The 18,521-nt window shown below is 40.5% G+C and overlaps 1 protein-coding gene across 1 annotated transcript in view; it reads left to right on the top strand.

Moving 5' to 3' along the window:
* lrp1bb (low density lipoprotein receptor-related protein 1Bb) overlaps positions 1–18,521 on the top strand; it is a 329,117-nt gene that overhangs the window by 134,247 nt on the left and 176,349 nt on the right. The window contains exons 3-6 of the mRNA XM_050048038.1: positions 9,837–9,956; positions 10,587–10,715; positions 12,547–12,804; positions 13,831–13,993. Coding sequence (XP_049903995.1) covers positions 9,837–9,956; positions 10,587–10,715; positions 12,547–12,804; positions 13,831–13,993 — 670 coding nt within the window. The remainder of the gene's footprint in view (positions 1–9,836; positions 9,957–10,586; positions 10,716–12,546; positions 12,805–13,830; positions 13,994–18,521) is intronic.

The following is an 18,521-nucleotide window of genomic DNA, read 5'->3' as shown; positions in this document are numbered from 1 at the left end:
GTGAATGCATATGCCTCTGTGTATCAGCATGAGTAACATTTGACCGCATATTTCAGTAATTCAAACATTTTACAAATCCCAGTTTTCTACATTGTGGCTTATATCGTGCCCTGTTTGCTCAGAAGCTCGTGAATATTTCTGCATGTGCTCTGAACTTCAGCAGTAGCTTCCTTTAAGGTGCAGTCGGGATACTTTTTGGAGAAGATAACAGAACAAATTAAACATGCTGCTTCTCACAATGTCTTCGCAGTTACAATTCATTATTTGAGTGTACTCTTTCCTTGAAAGTGCGTCTTTTACAGCTGTCTTACTTTTTATTTGCAGAGGACAGCATAAAAGACAGAGGTTGTCATTAATGCTGGAATTTAAGTAGTTAGAATACAGCTCAAAGAAAATGAAAAGCTTTTGCTAAGTATCTAAAGCATATTCCTTCCACATACAGTATATCTGAAAACCATAGTATCAAGGCTACTACATGCACTTCACTATTGACTCATGCTTTAAGAGGTAGCACTGCATAGCTCTAGATATGTGAAAAGCATCAAGCGGGCTCAGTGGCAGATATACACTCCCTGCAGCACTCTGTGTTTGCCAAAAGGGAAAGCTGATCATCTGGCGTCTTTGAGCAGATATAAGGATTAGCTTTGAATATCTCCAGCCCGGCATGTAGTCATTTTGCATACTGCCTCACAACAGGGAAGCGCGCTAGTTACCGTACCACACGATGAATAATAATGCACAGGTCACATGGGGTCCACACACAAGCTTGAGTGCGAGTAAACAGAGATGGCTGGAAGCAGCGTCAGTCTTTGACCTACCTGTCAAGGGCTGACAATTTTTTTCTTTTTGTATCTCCAAATATTTTTTACCAGACAGCATTTTAATACACATTTTCATGCTGTGTGAGTTTGGCTGTATGTTTTTTTTAGATATGAAAGGGTTAGTAGGGATGTTACCATACAGAGATTCATTATATGGCTCCAACTGGAGCAGTAACAAAATTGGGAAATTTATAAATCAATATTACACATCCTTTAGTCGATCGTTGTGTACTTCCTGTTAGTTTCTGCTTTTGGTCTGCATGATAATTCATACAGAAATACAGATTTTTATGAGAGAGTCTTCTTTTTCACCCCTGCACTGTAGGGCCATCATAAGAGGGAGCCACTCAGGAACCTGTTTCATACAAAGCCTTTGTTGTTCTTTTGACTGACATACAGTATAGCAGTCAGAGGGGGCAGAGAAAGTCTGTTTATACTAAGCCATTCAAATGTTAATGTCTCGGAAAGATAGCAGCCAATGACAATGTATCTATCCAAGCAGACAAATTTTACCAGCATGTGGCTCTTTGTAGGTGTGTGTAATTCTGGTTACTTCAACCTGCGCCTTTTCCCCAGCCATTGTCATCATGATGACTGATTGCATTCAATGTTTTGTCATTTCATAGAGCTTTATGTGGCCCCACTTTTCCAGGAGTACTGCGAGTCCACCTCAATATGTCCGGCAGAATCTCACTCCATAATATTACCCTCAAAATAACAAAAACACAACCTCGCCGTCTGAATGTTTTCCTAGGTAGCAGCTCATATTCACAGAAAATGTGGTTTGGAGATTGCATCAGATGAAGCAACCTATGGAACGCTATGTGCTCACACTGAAAGCAACATTATGCAACTTCTTTTACCTTAAAATAACAGCTTCAAAATAATTTTGATGGTACAGTGACATGTAATAGGGAGAATTGCGCCTTATTTATTCTCAGTTTATTCTCAGTTCACGCCCCACGATCCCTCACCATGTAACTTCTTGGAGGAAGTGCGTAATACTTTACTGAACTACATTACACACATCTACGTATTAGAAAAGACATCATCGCAGAGGTGAAGACATGTTGTAAAATTCCAAACCTCATACACTGTAAGCAATGCATGAATTATACTTCGTATTAAAGCAAAACAAGGCAGGGTTGCAAAATGTTTTTATTGTCCAGACATAAGCTGTAGTGTTCGGTCTCACGTCTAAAAACAACAACAATCTGACAGCAGAATGTCCATCACTGTCAATATCTAGTGTTTCCCATACACTGATTTATTTGTAGCAGCCCGTTACAATATCAAAATTGACCACCACATATTGCTTTTCTGCTTTTCACTATTTTAAATGGATAAAATCTTGTTTCATTGTGGAGTTGTGCACAGCCCATTAATTTGCCCAGCCCCTACTTGCCCTGCTCTTGTTCTCTGTAACTGAGGGTCTGTATTTACAATACTGGTGTATAACTCAGAAGCTGTAGGGGCGCCAGATCACAAAAATACCAAGCATTGCATTATGATGCTTTAAAATAACTTTAATATGTGGCTTTTCTTGTTGTATAAAAGGATGTGTGTGATCCACTTTTCAGCTTTGACTCCAGTTTGGCCTTGTTAATGTAATTGGCAGGCAACTCTCATTGTTAGCTGTAGCTACAGAGTAGCTCAATAGTGAATAAACTTTAAAAACATTTTATATTTCTGATAACTGCAAACATTATGGCCCAGGTTTAAAGTAAATGTAATTAAACTTTTAATTCAGACTGTATAAGACCATAGAAAAAGCAAGCTCAGGCTGGAATGCAGTGTGTATCCTAATCTGAAAGAAATTCATTTGCATGGCAAAAATGCTTTTACACTGCATGATTCTCATTTAGTTTACCGCTGTTTGGTAATTACTAGTTAAACATGAGTAATTCAGAGCTGAGAAAAACAAGATAGATGCAACAGTTTATGTTATGTCATAATCAGCAGCATATAATGTCAGTGCTGGCCACATTAAGACATGTTTAACAGTGAAAAGGAGGTTGCAGTCATTTTCAGAGGGTGAAACTTAATGATCCCTTGTTAAATTGAGCTGAAAATGTATTTTGAAATTATGGATACAGCCGCAACATGACAGCCGTGTGTTTATCAGAGTGCTTGTGTATTTTTGCATGCATGCATGTATGTGCACACTATATATTGTTACATGTATGGGTTTCTACATGTTGCCTTACTGTACACAACTGATATATTTATTTATTTTTTTGTCATAAAAAACATATTTTTTAAAACAACTCTCCTTACATGAAAGTAGAGTAAATTAATGAATCCTGAAAATGTGGTGTTTTTGCCATAGCAGTGCAGACAAACAAGGAGAGCTGCAAGGCAGTACTGTTAAAGGCACTCAGTTAACTTCGGCTATCAACAGAATACACATCACCTTTGAGCCTTTCACAAAGTTGGATCAAAGAAATTGTCTCTGCATTCCGACTCAGTTGTTGTTTTGCTCTGAAATGTTACTCCCTCCCATCCACGTAAAGGTTTTGTCTGTACTTTAATAAAATACATAATCTGGCAGCATTACATTTCCTGCAAAACCTATTAGCCAATGCAAATTAGTTGTATATGAGCATAATGATTAGGAGACAGGGTTATATCTCCAATGGTTATATGAGTGTAGTAAGCTCCCTAACAGAAACTTTCATGTGTAAGGAGATTTTCTTGCAGGCTTTCATGCAGGCATTTTAGAATTATTAGAATCTTGTTTACCTTTTGGACTTGTTTGGTGCTTTGAAAACTCTCTATTAAAGATGTTTGCTTGTCTCCAAAAGGTAACTTAAGGTCTGCCTGTGTGTCTTGGAAGGGACAAAATGACTTAGCTGGTGAAAATCTCTCCAGCATGCATTCTATTTTTTGAGTAGCTTGAAGCAGGGGTAGTTTTGGCAGTTAAGAGAACAACTGAGAACAGTTTGGCTCCATACAGTATTACTTAGCTTTTTTTTTTTTTTTTTTATAACACTGAGTAAGACCAGCATACAAGTTTGAAATCCTCAAAGACGAGATGTATTTTGATACAAACACATGACAACAACTAAATCGAGACTGTCCTTCAAAATATGACCATATAGTAGGGCTGGGCGGTATACCGATTTGTACCGAAAACCGGTATTTATTTTTGTTATGATATGAATTTTTCATATACCGCAATACCGGTGAATAGCCCAAACAACGTCCGGAACGTGCGCGGCGGGAAAGTGTTTCAGCGGGGACCCATTTCACCGCTGCACACCACAGGCACGCTTGAGCGGGTGAGAGTGAGAGCATAGAAAAGTTTAGAGGCGAGAATGGCTGCCGGAGAGAGTCCTGAAAGCAAAGCAGCTGTACACGATGACCCAGAAGAACTCATACCAAAAAGAGCAGTGTTTCCCCTATATGCAACTAGCAGGGGCGCACCGCCGTTTACAGTTCTCCTCTGCCCTCTGTATCGCGCACGGCGGAGTTTCGCCCCGATGCACGCACGCACACACACACACACACAGACAAAGCGCACACACACAGGTGAGCACACTAGAGCACAGCTCGGACCGCATTTTCCTGACCGAAGACGACCCGTCCCGAGTCCGAGACAGTTACAGTCGGGCTCCACCGGGCACGTCAGCGGCGCAACACGTCTGCAGCGTGAGTCCCGTAGCAGCTCGCCCCCCTGTTAATTAATTACAGCAGCTCCACCGGCAACGGGAGCGGCACGACAACCCCTGTCTGTCGCGCGACAACTCTCTAGTTTACGCGGCTCTTCTATTTTTGTTGCGCTACGCTCCCCTATGCGACCCTCCAGCAGATAAAAACTACATGAAATAGTGTGCTAAACGAGCACAATGTGTTTTTAAATGAATAAATGAATGAATCAGAGGTGATATGTGATGATTTTTTTTTCATGCATTTACCCATGTTTATCCGTGACATTGTGTAAATGTCTGTGGCGGACATTTGAAAGCAAGTAGATGACAAACAGTACAGTGAACTTGTAGATAACTCAAATATATGTAATAACTTAGGTGGAAAATGCTTTAACATTTCATGCAGCCTACATGCAGCCTCTCGGCACCGCAAACGATAAACAACCCCGCTGGCTTTTCTATGTGTTGCTTCCGTACGCAGTCAGTGGAGCCCAAATGAATGGAGCGGAGCGTGTGTTGTGTTCAGGCGTTGTCAGGTAAATAACAAATTCCAGCACTTGAGTAGGCCATAGCACAACACAGCAGCATGTCAAGTTGGCCGAACCTGAGCAAAATACCGTGAAATACCGTGAAACCGATATGATTTTTTCTTAAAACCGTGATATGAAAATTTTGTCATACCACCCAGGCCTACCATATAGGTAATTTTTGCATGCAGAAATTACGACCCCTGTTTTGTTTAAGGCGCTGTATGTAAGAATGTGGCCAAAACGGTTACTGCACTCAAATTCAAAATACTGCCGCGAGTCGTGTCCGCCTCCCCCCTCCCCTACAGATTCGAGGTTGCTGGACAGTGGCACGCTGGAGACTGATTTGTTTGCCCACAGGCGGTTGCCGTGGCAGGGCCGCATCACCGCGTCCTTGATCTTCGGTTTTCCAGCGGACCGTTGAAGCAAGTCTGGCTTCTCTGCTGCTAATGCTGCTCCCGGGAGACAGCGGAGGAGGAGCCGGCTGCTAATGCTATGTACTGGGACACTGCAAATGCTGCTTGCAGTGCTGCTGTAGCTCAGTAGTAACTGTAACTGATGCTGAGACTCTACTGAATGTGTGACTTGTAGACGGCGGTGGGTGACGCAACAGGCCAAAACAAAATTCAAAACATAAACATGATTTGCTGACCGTAAAAATTTTTTTAAATGCGAATATTCTGGCTGTACTATTGTTGTCGGTGAGATCAGTATGTTATATGAACATTATTCCTTAGTCTCTGTGACATATTAGGATGATTTTACGACTATTTGCTTTAGATTTCTTACATATAGCTCCTTTAATTGTCAAGTGGGGACCTCTAGTGGATACAGAAACTGGAGCAAAGGAGGAGTCAGCTGATGTATACTAAAGAGTGATAAAGTCGAATTAGGGCTGGAGTGAGGGGAGGTGGATGGGTCAAACAAGCACAGGACTTTTATCCAGTGTCCATGTCCCCTTTGAGACCAAAAGTCAACATAGAGTTACTTTATCAATGTAACACAGTACATCATAGTATGTCTGTCACATGAGATATGTTAGATATTGCTACTTGACAGAGACAGCAAACTAGCTCGACGACATGCCCATACTTAGTATGACGTAGTATTAGGCTGAATATATTAAACTGTATGGACTTTGAACTAATGACGAAGGGGAAATCTGAACCCCATGGCTGGACCAGATGGGAACTACTGGTTTAGGCTGCTAATGCAAGCTAGTGAACATGTTTCTTTTTAATTTCATTTTTTAAAGTGATAACCATGTAATATACATAATAAGTAATACTGTAGCTTTTAATTGTAGAAAAGATGCAAATGTTCGTTGGGGGGTAGTTGGTCCGGTGTTTGGGTGGGTGGTGCATGTCAATTGGCATCCACATGAATGTCAATCAGTTTCCCATGAGAGCATTGCAGTGTTATTAGTTGAATTATGTTATTCACTTCATTTGACAGTGTTTTTATTGTTTTGGCTGATCAGTGTACACAGTGGCATGCAAACGTTTGGCAACCCCAGGTCAGAATTTTGTTTACTGTAGTTACGTAAGTAGAGGATGAACAGGGAACTGAGGCATGAAGTTAAAGATGAAACATTTCTTTAAAATTCTAAGCACGATTACCTTTTAATTCAATCTTTCCCAGTTTCAAAATAACAAAAAAAGGAAAAGGGCCTGAAGTACAAGTCTGAACATCCTACGTGGTCAGTAATTAGTAGTACCCCCTTTGGCAAGTATCATGGTTTCTAAATGCTTCTTGCAGCCAGCAAAGAGTCTTTCAATTTTTGTTTGGGAGATTTTCGCTCATTCTTCCTGCAAAAGGCTTCTAGCTTTGTGAGATTCCTGAGGTCCTGTGGTCTATCCACAGATTTTCAATGATGTTTAGGTCGGGAGGCTGTGAGGGCCATGGCAAAACCTTTAGCTTGTGCCTCTTAAGGTAGTCCATTGTGGATTTTGAGTTGTGTTTAGGATCATTGTCCTGTTGTAGAAGCCATTCTCTTTTCATCTCAGCTTTTTTACACATGGTATGATGTTTGCTTCCAGAATTTGCTGGAATTTAACTGAATCCATTCTGTGAAATGTTCCCCAAATTACTGGCTGCAACACAAGCCCAAAGCATGATTGATCCATCTCCCTGTTTAACAGTTGGACAGTTGTTCTTTTTATGAAATTCTGCACCTTTTTTTCTCCAAACATGCCTTTGCTCATTGTGTCCAAAAAGTTGTATTTTAACTCCATCAGTCCATAGGACTCAATGAAGGTTGTATTTGTACAGATGTTGCAGCACAGTAGAACAGTGCACCACCACTCCAGAGACTGATAAATCTTCCTGCAGGTCTTTTGCAGTCAAACAGAAGTTTTGATTTGGTTTTCTAACGAGCAGCTCTCTCAGAAAGTTTTCTTGGTCCTCCAGACCTCAACTTGCCCTTCACAGGTCCTATTAACTGCCATTTCTTAATTGCATTACAAACTGAGAAAACAGCTACCTGAAACACTTTGCTATCTTCTCATAGCCTTCTCCCGCTTTGTGGACATCAGTTATTTTAGTTTTCAGAGTGCTAGGCAGCTGTTTAGAAGAGCCCATGGCTGCTGATTGTTGGGACAAGGTTTCAGGTGTCAGAATATATATAAATCTTTGAAAATTTGCATCACCTGGCCTTTCCTAATGATGACTGTGAGCAAGCCATAGCCCTAACAAGCTAATCAAGGTCCAAGACACTGTTCAAATGACTTTGAGTGCCCAAACTTTTGCATGCTCTTTTCATTTTTTTTCTACTCTGAAATTGTGCAAAACAAAAATAATACACTAACCTTGCTTAAAATGTTGAAAAGCATATTTCAGTTCATCTTCTACTCACTTTGACCGTTCAAATTAAATTTTAGTGAAGAGTCTTCCTTTGTCCACCACCTATTGTGTTAAAACTTCACATGGCAAATTTGGTTAAATGTTTGAACATTGACAGTGCAGCAAAACCTGTATTTGTGCCCAACAGTCAGACTCTTCCACTGGGTGAATAAATGGGGTAAAGAATTGCCACCAAATTATTAATTTTAACAACATATCCTTTAAACACAGGAAAGCAATACTGTGCCTCTCTGTAATAGTTTGTTTCCAGATTCTCTTTAAAGTTTATCAAGCTCTAGCTCTTTGCTACCCCAAAGTCATTTCACCCCTATGAGCCAGTGAGGAGTATTAATAAATACCCAAACAGGCTCTCTGTGGTCAATGAAATCCAAAAGCTACTGGGCATTCACCATTTTAATACTGCAGTGTTTGCTTGCTCTCTTATCACCTCAAAAAATAGTTTGCCCCGAAATGAAAATTCAGTCATTTTCCACTCAACCCCCTGTCAGTCAAAACTCCTCTGAGAGCTTTATGAAAGCCAAATACATGGGAAGTTTAACCCCGCAATTCCATCTCAGGCCTCTCTGAAGCTGTGAGAGGTAAAAGGGCCATTGTTTTACAGCCTGAATATTTTAATATCAATAACAGTACTTTGTATACACTTTTGTTCTCACGATTTGAGATCTTAAGAAAGAGTTGTGTGTGTGTGTGTGTGTGTGTGTGTGTGTGTGTGTGTGTATGTGTGTGTAAAATGCCTCTTCCTCGTTAGTCAACAGTTACTCACCACACATTATTGCTAAATATCCTCCACTTACAACTGTTTTCTTATGATTATAAGTTGACATATTGGTCTCCAACAAGCACTCAGTGAGATTTATACATTGCTCTCCAAACAAGACAATCGCACCATTCATCTCAATGTGTCAGTGAGCAAGCAAGAAAGTTAGACACTCTAATGAAAAATGGACTTCTGAAATCTCAGTAAGTGTTAAAAAGTGTCTGATCCACTGGCATCACATAATTCCAGCTCTTAAAGATCAAAACCAAATGCTGCGCTTTCATTCAGAAGGCAGTGATAACTGAAGCTTTGATTGTCATTCAGTTCCCACTACACTGTTCAATGTAAATACATCCTGTCAAGAAATGATTTGGTCTGCTGCTGCAGGATTTCATAATGTCTTGAAATGGTTGGCACAGGAAAGACCAAGGACAATCAATGCAAGCTTTTATCTTCTGCGCCGTAAATTGACATTAATTAATGTTCAGCAGTGGCATATCAATCTTTGTGCAAAGGAGAAAAGCTTTGTGTTTAGGGTTATACTTTCTCTTGTGCTATTTATTCTACTGAACTTTAATCATGCCATAATTAGCTGTTCTTTGTTCCTTCCTGTGTAAAGATTAGTGCTATACAGACCGTCATCACCAATCACAATTTTCAGAAAGTACATGGGAAATGACAATGTTAGCACTTCCTGTGGGCTGCTACCAGTCAATCAATGTGTCAAATGATGGCTTTAGAATGCGAGGCTGGTAATCTGTTTTAATTGTACTGATCAAAAGTCTTTGATTGCCGGGGCATTATGTATATGGCATTTAAACTTTATAGTATAAAAATGACGTTTTACTCTCCACCTGTCTCTATCCTGTGACATTTACTAATTAACATGGTGACGTTTATACAGTTGTTTTTCACTTCCCTCCTGTCATGGTCCTATAGTCAACAGTTACATAAACTTGTGATTTTCTGCAAAACGAACACCACTTTAATTTCTCTGTGGTGATTCATACCTTGTACACAAAGATTTTGAAACTCTCGAAGGTTAGACGGATCTTTTTGCCAAATGACAGCAGAGCAATTGTGACTGAAAGGGCCACGACAAGAGAAAAATCCAGAAAAGTCATTTCCCAAATCAAAAAGTCATTTCCCACTCTGCGTACCCTTTCATACCTTTTTTCTCCAAATCTCACTTTTTCTCTCTTCCTCTCTACCCCTGCAGAGCTCCTGTCAGCCTGCCACGAGCTCCGGTGCCGCTACGGCTGCGTCATGACGAGAAACGGCACCTTCTGTTTCTGCGCTGATGGCTTTGAGGTCGGCGAGGACGGGACGAGCTGCAGAGGTAGGATTCAGCTGCGCTGGTGGGGGCCTCCTGCCATGGAGCTCTCCCCCCTCTCCCCTCCCTCTTCCCCACACCAATCCCTCCTTTTGCCCTCAGCTAGACTTCCTTCAGATGAATAAGCAGGAGGTACGAGGTATATGAGAACCATCTGTCTGCAGGCAGGGCCTCATGTACAGTGCATTACACCCAAACATGCATACACACCTATAGTATACGACACGCGATTTTTCTGTGTCTCTTCCTCTCCCTCTCTTCATATGTGCCACCGGCCTGGTTTCTGACAGCCAGTGAGGAAGACAGTATTTCGCTGTCAAAGGTGCCTCCAGAGTTGAAGTGTCTTATTTGGACTTTGCACATACCTTATACCAAGAACATGGCACAGAATTGCATAATTATGCTGGAGGAAGGGGTTTAACAAAGTAACACCGCTTCCCTGAGTTTGATCCTGTTTGGGGAAGACAGGAGAGAGCAGTTTATATACTGCAGCTCCAAAAAAAGGCTCATTGGTTATAAAAGTAATTACGCCTGAGGTGCCAGAGTGAGGCCACATTAAGTATACTTTATGTATTTGGGTCATGTTTGAGCACACCTAATTTGTTACAAATGACTCTCTTTCTTTTTTTCCATAAGATCATGATGAATGTGCCATGTATGGCGCATGCAGCCAAACCTGCACAAACACCTACGGGTCATACAGATGCAGCTGCACAGAGGGATACATCCTGCAGCCTGACAGGACATCTTGCAAAGCCAAACAAGGTGAGCGGCATTGGGAAACAACATAATCTGCATAGTATGTATGTTTCATCTCTAATAATAAACAAGGCGGTTTTGTTCACTCAGAGTGGAATTCCTGCTTATCGTCAGCCTCGGTGCTCAGTAGCTTTGGTAGGGCAAGATTAATGTGGTTTAGCAGTGACCACATCTATCACCCATGTGGGAATGGGTAGACATGGTCAGGCAGGATAATGATAAAATTAATGAGCATGAGATTTTAAGTGGGAGCAGTCTGAAGTATTTTGTGCGGAGACAATGCCCAGCGTCACCCTGATTTATGTTAATGCCCGATGCTGGTAAGAAATCTGTCCCGATGAGTAAAACAGCCTACTTAGAAGTAAAACAACCGAAGAGGGTATTGTGTTTTGGTGGTCCACCGATGCAAGTAAACAAGCTTAACCTTGTGCGGTATGTTTTTGTGTCATGCATTTAACCATAAAGTGAAACAGAGTTTTTTTTAAGGGTGTTGTCACTATGGCATATATGGGTTGAAAATAGCTGGAGGCCCAACACACCTAGCAGGGGAGAACACCACAGTTGCAGCTTTTAATCAATGTGACTGGTGTCCTACCAGGAATAAACTGAATATGATTACCCATAAACTTAACTGAACCCAATGCTCACATGCATTAATATTAATTTAGCAGAGAGCGATAGTGGTATGGGGATAACTATGGGGTTACCATTAGTTGTAAAAGCTCATGAATATAAATTTCAGATAGAGCTCTCTGAGGCTAGAAGATGAGGAGCAGCAGGGAATGAAAAACATATTAACGTGTTGAGTGTAAGATTGAAGTTGAAACTCCACAGCACAAATGTTCTTTTTGGGGATTTAATCTTGATTCGATCTCTTCTCATTTGGCTCAGATTAAACTGAAAGGTATAATAATTTTTTTATTCTATTTGTATTCTGAGCATAAATCTGACTTTACAACACCCCGATGGTTTTCATGTCTGCTTGTTAATGCACTTCACTGACTCATGTTAAGTTGCAAATTGTAGATTATAGAGGTTTGGGGTTAATACATGTTGCAGAAAATATCTTTTGTGGACTTAAAAAATACAATGAATGGCAGGAATGTGTTTCCATATAACAGACCCATCACTGCTCACTGTATTATTGTGTATTTTCATTGTGGAGGGGATAGGACAGTCAGCATATGATCCAAAAATATACTCTATACAAACACACCCTTATAGTATTTGTCTGTTCATAATCTAGAAATGTACTTTATGATGGTGTGTTATAAAATAGCTTTGTCATTTTTGCTCCATCAGCTGACATTTCCCAAGATTAAAACTCAGGGTAGACCTCTGTAACAGAGCCTGGTCAAAACCCCATCTACCCCTCATGTGGGAGAAAAATGTCCGACTACTAAAAGTTGATTCAGAGGGATAAGGGGAAGCAGTTATGTCAGCAGACATTCTGATTTATTGCCTATATTAGGAGAGTAGCCCCTGACTTCAACTTCTGTGGAAGATCGGGATAAATAAGGGCCCTTTTTAGGGGGTGAACCTGATGTCAGAGAATGTGCACGCTCAATTAAGCCCATAAAGCAGCTTATCTCAGTTTTACCACCGCGGACAGTCCTGCCTCAACTAGACTTATGTTTCTCAATTTGTTGTTTTACTTCAAATCAATCAGCTCGGGAAATCGTTTTTTGTTGCATTGTTTTGGTGCCGTTTAACCTGCTGTTAGGGAGAATATTCTCTTTCTTTCTGCAATTCATGCTTTTTACCTCTGACAGTTACTTTTTTTTTCTCACCGAGGCAAAATAAAATAATACCTTCCATATTTTCCATTTCACTCTAGATCCTGGTGACAGCCGTCCAATGCTAGTCATTGGTGGTGCAGATCGTATTGTCATCACCCATCTAAATGGAACAGGCCTCCAGCCCCTGAGGTCTCTGAGTGTAAATGGAACACTGGCATTGGATTTCCAGCACAACCAGGAGAGCGTATGCTGGGCTCTCTCGACAGAATCCTCTGGGCAACTCCGCTGTGCTGAAACGAGGAATCTGCGTGGATTCACACGGGAAAAGGAAATAAGAACGCAACAAAGTTTGCAACGTATGTTTTCAGCCATTTATAGAGCTCCCTTCTCTTCCAGTTCATACTCCTTTTCATCTCCTTACTTTGCTGATGAATTTGAGTGGTAATCCGATCTGAAGTTGTGAAAACTCTCAATACAGGAGGGTAGCGGTGAGACAAGATATACATCACCAATGCTCTTTTCTGTCACACAAACATGCTCACCCCCTTTCTGTTTCTCTTTCTCCTTTTTTCCCTCTCACACTCTTACCTGTGAGCTCTCTCATATCTCTTCATTATGAGTGCGGTTGAAGGCAGGTTAGCCTCAGCGGTTTTGGCCGCTCACCTTTCCCTTACAGTTGTCCTTCAAGCCTGGAGGCTATGCCAGCTTCTCTTCTTCAAAAGTGCTCTCTTTCCCTCCTTTTTAGTCGGATCCGGTCAAGATCATCACAGATATCGGACCTGCTATTAAATGTGCATAGTTTGCACTGGCTATTTTTATAGGCCTTCAGTCAAAGCCTAACCTATAACTGTCACCTATAGTTAAATACTGGTGCAATCATTGAGAACACCTGCATCAGAGGTGTCAGGTTATACTGTCCTTGAGTGGAGAGCTGCCAGCCAATCAAAATTCCCAGCGGCGATGGTTAAATTTAAAGTAGAACTGCACCAATTTTACACTTCAAGATCAGTTTATGCTACATGGTGACTACAACTTCTCAGTGGAAGCTTTGATAGTATTTTTAAGATAAGGGTTATTGCAGCTTGTGCTTGGAGTCTGGATATTTTTTACCAGAAACCTTCATAAACCTGGGCTGTGGAGATAGGCAGGGAGGAACTTAAAAAAACATGCTATTGAGATGCATTATGGGAGGTGAAGGACCTAGTGTTCTTGGCACTGGGCTAAGGACTATGTAAAAAGAGGGATATGGCAGCCTCTGCTTCTCCAGTGTCTTTTTTTTAATGTTTCTGTGGTAGTCATGGACATTGTTGAAAATTGTATTCAAGTATACTTTACATTTTAACAGTTTAACACAAGAGTCTTACACCTGCTTGCCATTGCAGATGTGGAGCACATGGCCATCGACTGGCTGACAGGCAACTTCTATTTTGTTGACCGAGTCACCGACAAGATATTTGTCTGTAACCATGCTGGGGACACATGTGTTACTATCCTACAACTAGACCTGCTGAATCCTAAAGGAATAGCTCTGGATCCTCTCATGGGGTAAGTGTCCCGCAGCCTATATAATACATCTCTGAAAGTACCGCAAGGCTCATTTATCATCATGCATCTTTTGTTAAAGAAAAAAAAATGGACGAAGGGAGAGAGAAAAAAATCACTATGCATAACAATTGACTTGTCTGGAAGAATGTGAGTGAGTTACAATGAAGGGATTTAAATGATTCCCTGTCCTTCGACTCAGCCCTCCTCTCTTTGAGCTGTGTAATTTGGTGGATAGCTGGTGATGCTTCAGACAGCTTCTACTGTCGAGACATTCATTTGTATTCACTGATTTCACCCCACATCCCTCAGTAGAATAGGCCCCTGCAGGACTTTCCATTACAGGATTTTTGTCTCTGTAGAGATCACAAAAAAAAAAAAAAAAAAGTCGAGCAACTGTGGAGTAAAAAATATCCCCACACTGCTCACAATGAAAAAACATTTACAGCATGTGGTTGATGGTCACACAGAACTTATGTAGGTTCCTTAGCAGTTTCCCGTGTCACCATGCAGACAAACAAAACAAACAGAAAAAGAAATTAAATAAATTGCGTGCAGCAGCTGTAGCAGAACGTGAACCAGATTCAGTAGCTCAAAGCTTTTTCTGCCCTCGTATTTCCACTGAGCAAAAGACGAGCAGGGCCATTATATTACGAAGACACAAGGACAGACACCAAGCTCGGAGCACATTTATAATGGTACACACATTTAAGAAACAGTGATACACTAATAATAGTGATACAGCTTTTTTGTTAGTGCTAGATCTTGAAGCACAGTAATGACCACCTCCAAACATCAATAACAATGGGAGCATGTTGCTGCTGTGCACCAATTCTATTAATCTGCATCATGCCCAGCCCCCATAAGGACAAGGCAATGTAAACTTTAAATCTTAACATATAATTAATTTGATTGAGGCTGAACTACATTGCTTCTTGTGGATTTCCAGTTTATAAATTGTGCTTTATTTAACAGCTTGTGCTACCTCCATAAACCATTGGGTCTAATCAAAATAATTAGCTGCTGGTTTCTTAATGACAAGGGCCGTTTGGATCTGGTTGGCAGCCCCTCTGTGTTCTCATTAAACGCTGGCTGGCCACTGGAAAGCAATATGGCTTATAAGAGAATATACTTTACCTTGGAGTTTCTATTCAAGCTCGCTCCCTGTGAGTCACCTCAGACACACTGTAAGTAAGGGTGGTTTTTCAGTGTTTTTTTTCGTAATCACACATGACTCACGCACACACACACACATAAGTGCCAATTCTGTTGTGTGCATAGAGGGATGATTGTATGGCTGTGGAGTCTGCTGGCCCACAAGGGAGCTGGACATGCAGGCTGCTGGCTAGATTGTCTGTATAAGACACAGAAGTTTTTCCAAGACCTGTTCCTGCCTCTAATTGGTGAGATATGGGTACAGCTGTTTCTGAAGAGGCGAGCCTGAGAGAGGTCTGTCAGCCCGGAGCAATGGAGTGAAAACAAAAGAAATCAGGGAGGTGTTAGATAGCAGCACAGTGTGAGGAACAGTGTTTATAGAATATGCTCCGGTTTGGCACTCTGTTGTTGTTATTTGATTCACTCAGTCTGTCTGTCTTTCTTACTGTCGGATAAGGCATTTTGACTTTGCTATAAGAAAGCCTTTTCTTCTTTTTCCTTTCTTCTTTTCTTTAAAATACCTTTTTGGAGAAGAGTTTGATTGATGGTATGGTTTTTTTCATCAGCTAAAATTTAAGCTACCTGCGCGTCCCATTTTAGTTTGTGTATACATTGAATTGTGTAAATGTGGCTGACTGGAAAGGATGTACTCTGTGTTTTTTTTATTTTTTTTTTTAAATCCAATACAGTCATACTTGCAAAGATTGTTGAAGCCTTTAAGATATTGAAAATGAAAGGTTGAGTCAAGATTCCGCACTATGCCACAAAGTCAACTCTTTTCCTTGTAAATTAAGTTTAAATATTAATTTGTTATGCCAAATACTTTTAGGAAAAAACATGATTACTACCTAGATTATGTTGTCCTCTCAACATTTTGTCAAGCCTTTTTACTGATTGTAATATCATTAGTTTTGCAGATATTTGATCATAGAACGAAGTATTTAGCAAATTAGAATTTTGATCTGTTGAAAGTGTTGGATTAAACAGTGAAGGAATACTTTAGCCACCCAAATGACCATTTGTAAAGCAATTGCCTAACCCTGTGTTTGAATTTGGGAGAAAACTCTGATTTTCTTGCATGCCTCCATGGTGAACAAAGACTCCAGTAAAAGACAAACATTCTTGATTAATTTAAATTATAGAGGACCACATTGAACAACAACAAAACTATATGAAAACATCCATTTGCAAACTCTTACACATACTCACGCAGTATAATCCAAGTCTTGTTTACCCAGTCCTATGCTCAGTACTTCACAAACACACAATTTTTTTTGCTAAAACTCAACATTCATAAACAGTCTAAGGCACGTATAAGTAGTGCACCAGCACAGTTGTTGCAGAGGTGTAATATTTTAGCAAAATTCATGAGAGACTTGAATTACACTGCATGAGTTGTGTGAGAGTTTGTAAACTGATGTTTTGATAGAGTTTAGCTGCTGTTCAACGCAGCCCCCTTCACCTCAGTATATGAAGAATTTTCTCCATTTTGAGATTTTCTTTGTTCACCATTGAGGGATGGAAAGTTTTCTCCATGAACTCAACGCAACAAGGGGATGAGTAACTGATATACAAATGGTCATTTTGTGGGTGAAGTATTACTTTAAGGGATTACCAAGGTAGTTACAGTTCATCCTGAGGGAAACAGGAATGTTCCAACAAAATGTTCATGGCAATCCATTTGATATTTTTTTGAGATGCTTCACTAAACCCCAAAATCTCACCTTCATGGTGGCATTGGTGATAGTCACCAATGTCAGATTGATCCAGTGTCTGGGGAACATCAGGCAGCTTTTTTAAATTTTAAATTTTTTGTATTTTCTAGGTTTTACGTAACCAAAACAAACATTTGACATTACATTCATGTTAATACAAGAAATATTTAAACTGAAAATAAATACATAAATACAACTAATGCAGAATTACATTAGTCTATTACATTATTGCATTAGCCATTAACATTAATCTATAGAAGGTCATCATTTTACAATCATGATAGCAGTTTCATTTCCTTTGGTAGAATGAAATGCAGTCATTCTCTGTCAAAGGCTCTCTTTTATTTGTGTTAAAATGCAATTTGCTACCAACAGGGGATACTTATAGTTGTTCACGAGGTCAGAGACCTTGACGATTACTATAGATGTTTTATGGTAAAGGTGCATTACAGTCTGGAAATTGCAAATCTCAACACAGCAGCTGGTGGAAGTAAACTATTTCCTGCCATTACTGTACAAAATTGACAGAAAGCTACTACTGAAAGAAGAATCAGAAAACAGTCTTTCATTGTAACACTGTCTATTCAGTCTTCTGTTTTACTGTAAGACAGGTACTATTATCCGCAGTCCCATGCAGTTTATATCATCAGGGGTGCTCATTTCTAGAATTCCAACATGGATCTCGTTGTAGCTGCAGAATGCACAAGTACAGCATCAGCACCATCCTAATCCCAGAAAGCTATCATTTGTATGCCACGTGGAGGTGCACCTGTTTGGGGAGCTGGGCTCCTTGCTGACGCTGACAGTTTTTCAGCGCAGCCTGGACTAGGGTTCAAAGGGCAGCCCATCTCTCCCCTGACTTGACTTGTGCAGATTAAGTCGGCTTCCCGCCGCTCTCCGGCTGTAGCTCGTTATCATTGGAGGTTGTTGGAGCTCGGTCCTCACAGAGCCACAGCAAGACAGCATGACAAGCCTTCCATGTTAATTACTGTATGTGCAGACCTGAGCAGTTTTGATTACCCAAAGTGACAGTCTGTGAGAGTTGTTGTTAAAGGACATTTCAGTTATTTGTCCGATGTAATTCAGTCCCTATTGTTAGAAACAAAGTAGACTACATGTAACACCTATTTTCTATGAATGCTCAGTATTGGTCTTACATTCCACCGGCTCCCTGTGTCTTTTCGAATTGATTTTCAAGCCCTCCTCTCAGTTTTTGAGGTACTAAATGGTTTGGCTCCTCTGCGCATCACACGTTGTCTATCATTTATGTCTACTCACATACCCTGAGGTCCTCTGCAGCATGCCTTCTAAACGTCCCCAAAATTACCACGAAGGAAATGGGAAATGCTGCTTTTATTGTTTTTGCCTCCAGGTTATGGAGCTTCAATGTATCAAAGAGGCAGCCTCGCTGGGCATTTTTAGAAGACATTTCAGAACATTCTGATGCAGTGTTTTGAAATCTTGCTTCATTTTAATATTCATTCTAAACTCCTTTTATGTGTTGTTTTAATTTATTTGTATTTATTGTCATCCCTGTGCCTGTTTTCATTATGTAAGCCACCACTCTGTTGCACCATTATATGAAATGTTATTGCATTTTATTATAAACAGTGCTGTTTGTATCCTGTGCTCCAACTATCAATCATTGTCCAGTGCTGTGA

Source organism: Epinephelus moara, chromosome 7, assembly GCF_006386435.1.
Source record: "Epinephelus moara isolate mb chromosome 7, YSFRI_EMoa_1.0, whole genome shotgun sequence".
NCBI classification, from domain to species: domain Eukaryota; kingdom Metazoa; phylum Chordata; class Actinopteri; order Perciformes; family Serranidae; genus Epinephelus; species Epinephelus moara.
Note: the sequence above shows the minus strand (reverse complement) of the source record. Positions and strands in the feature narration are given on the sequence as shown.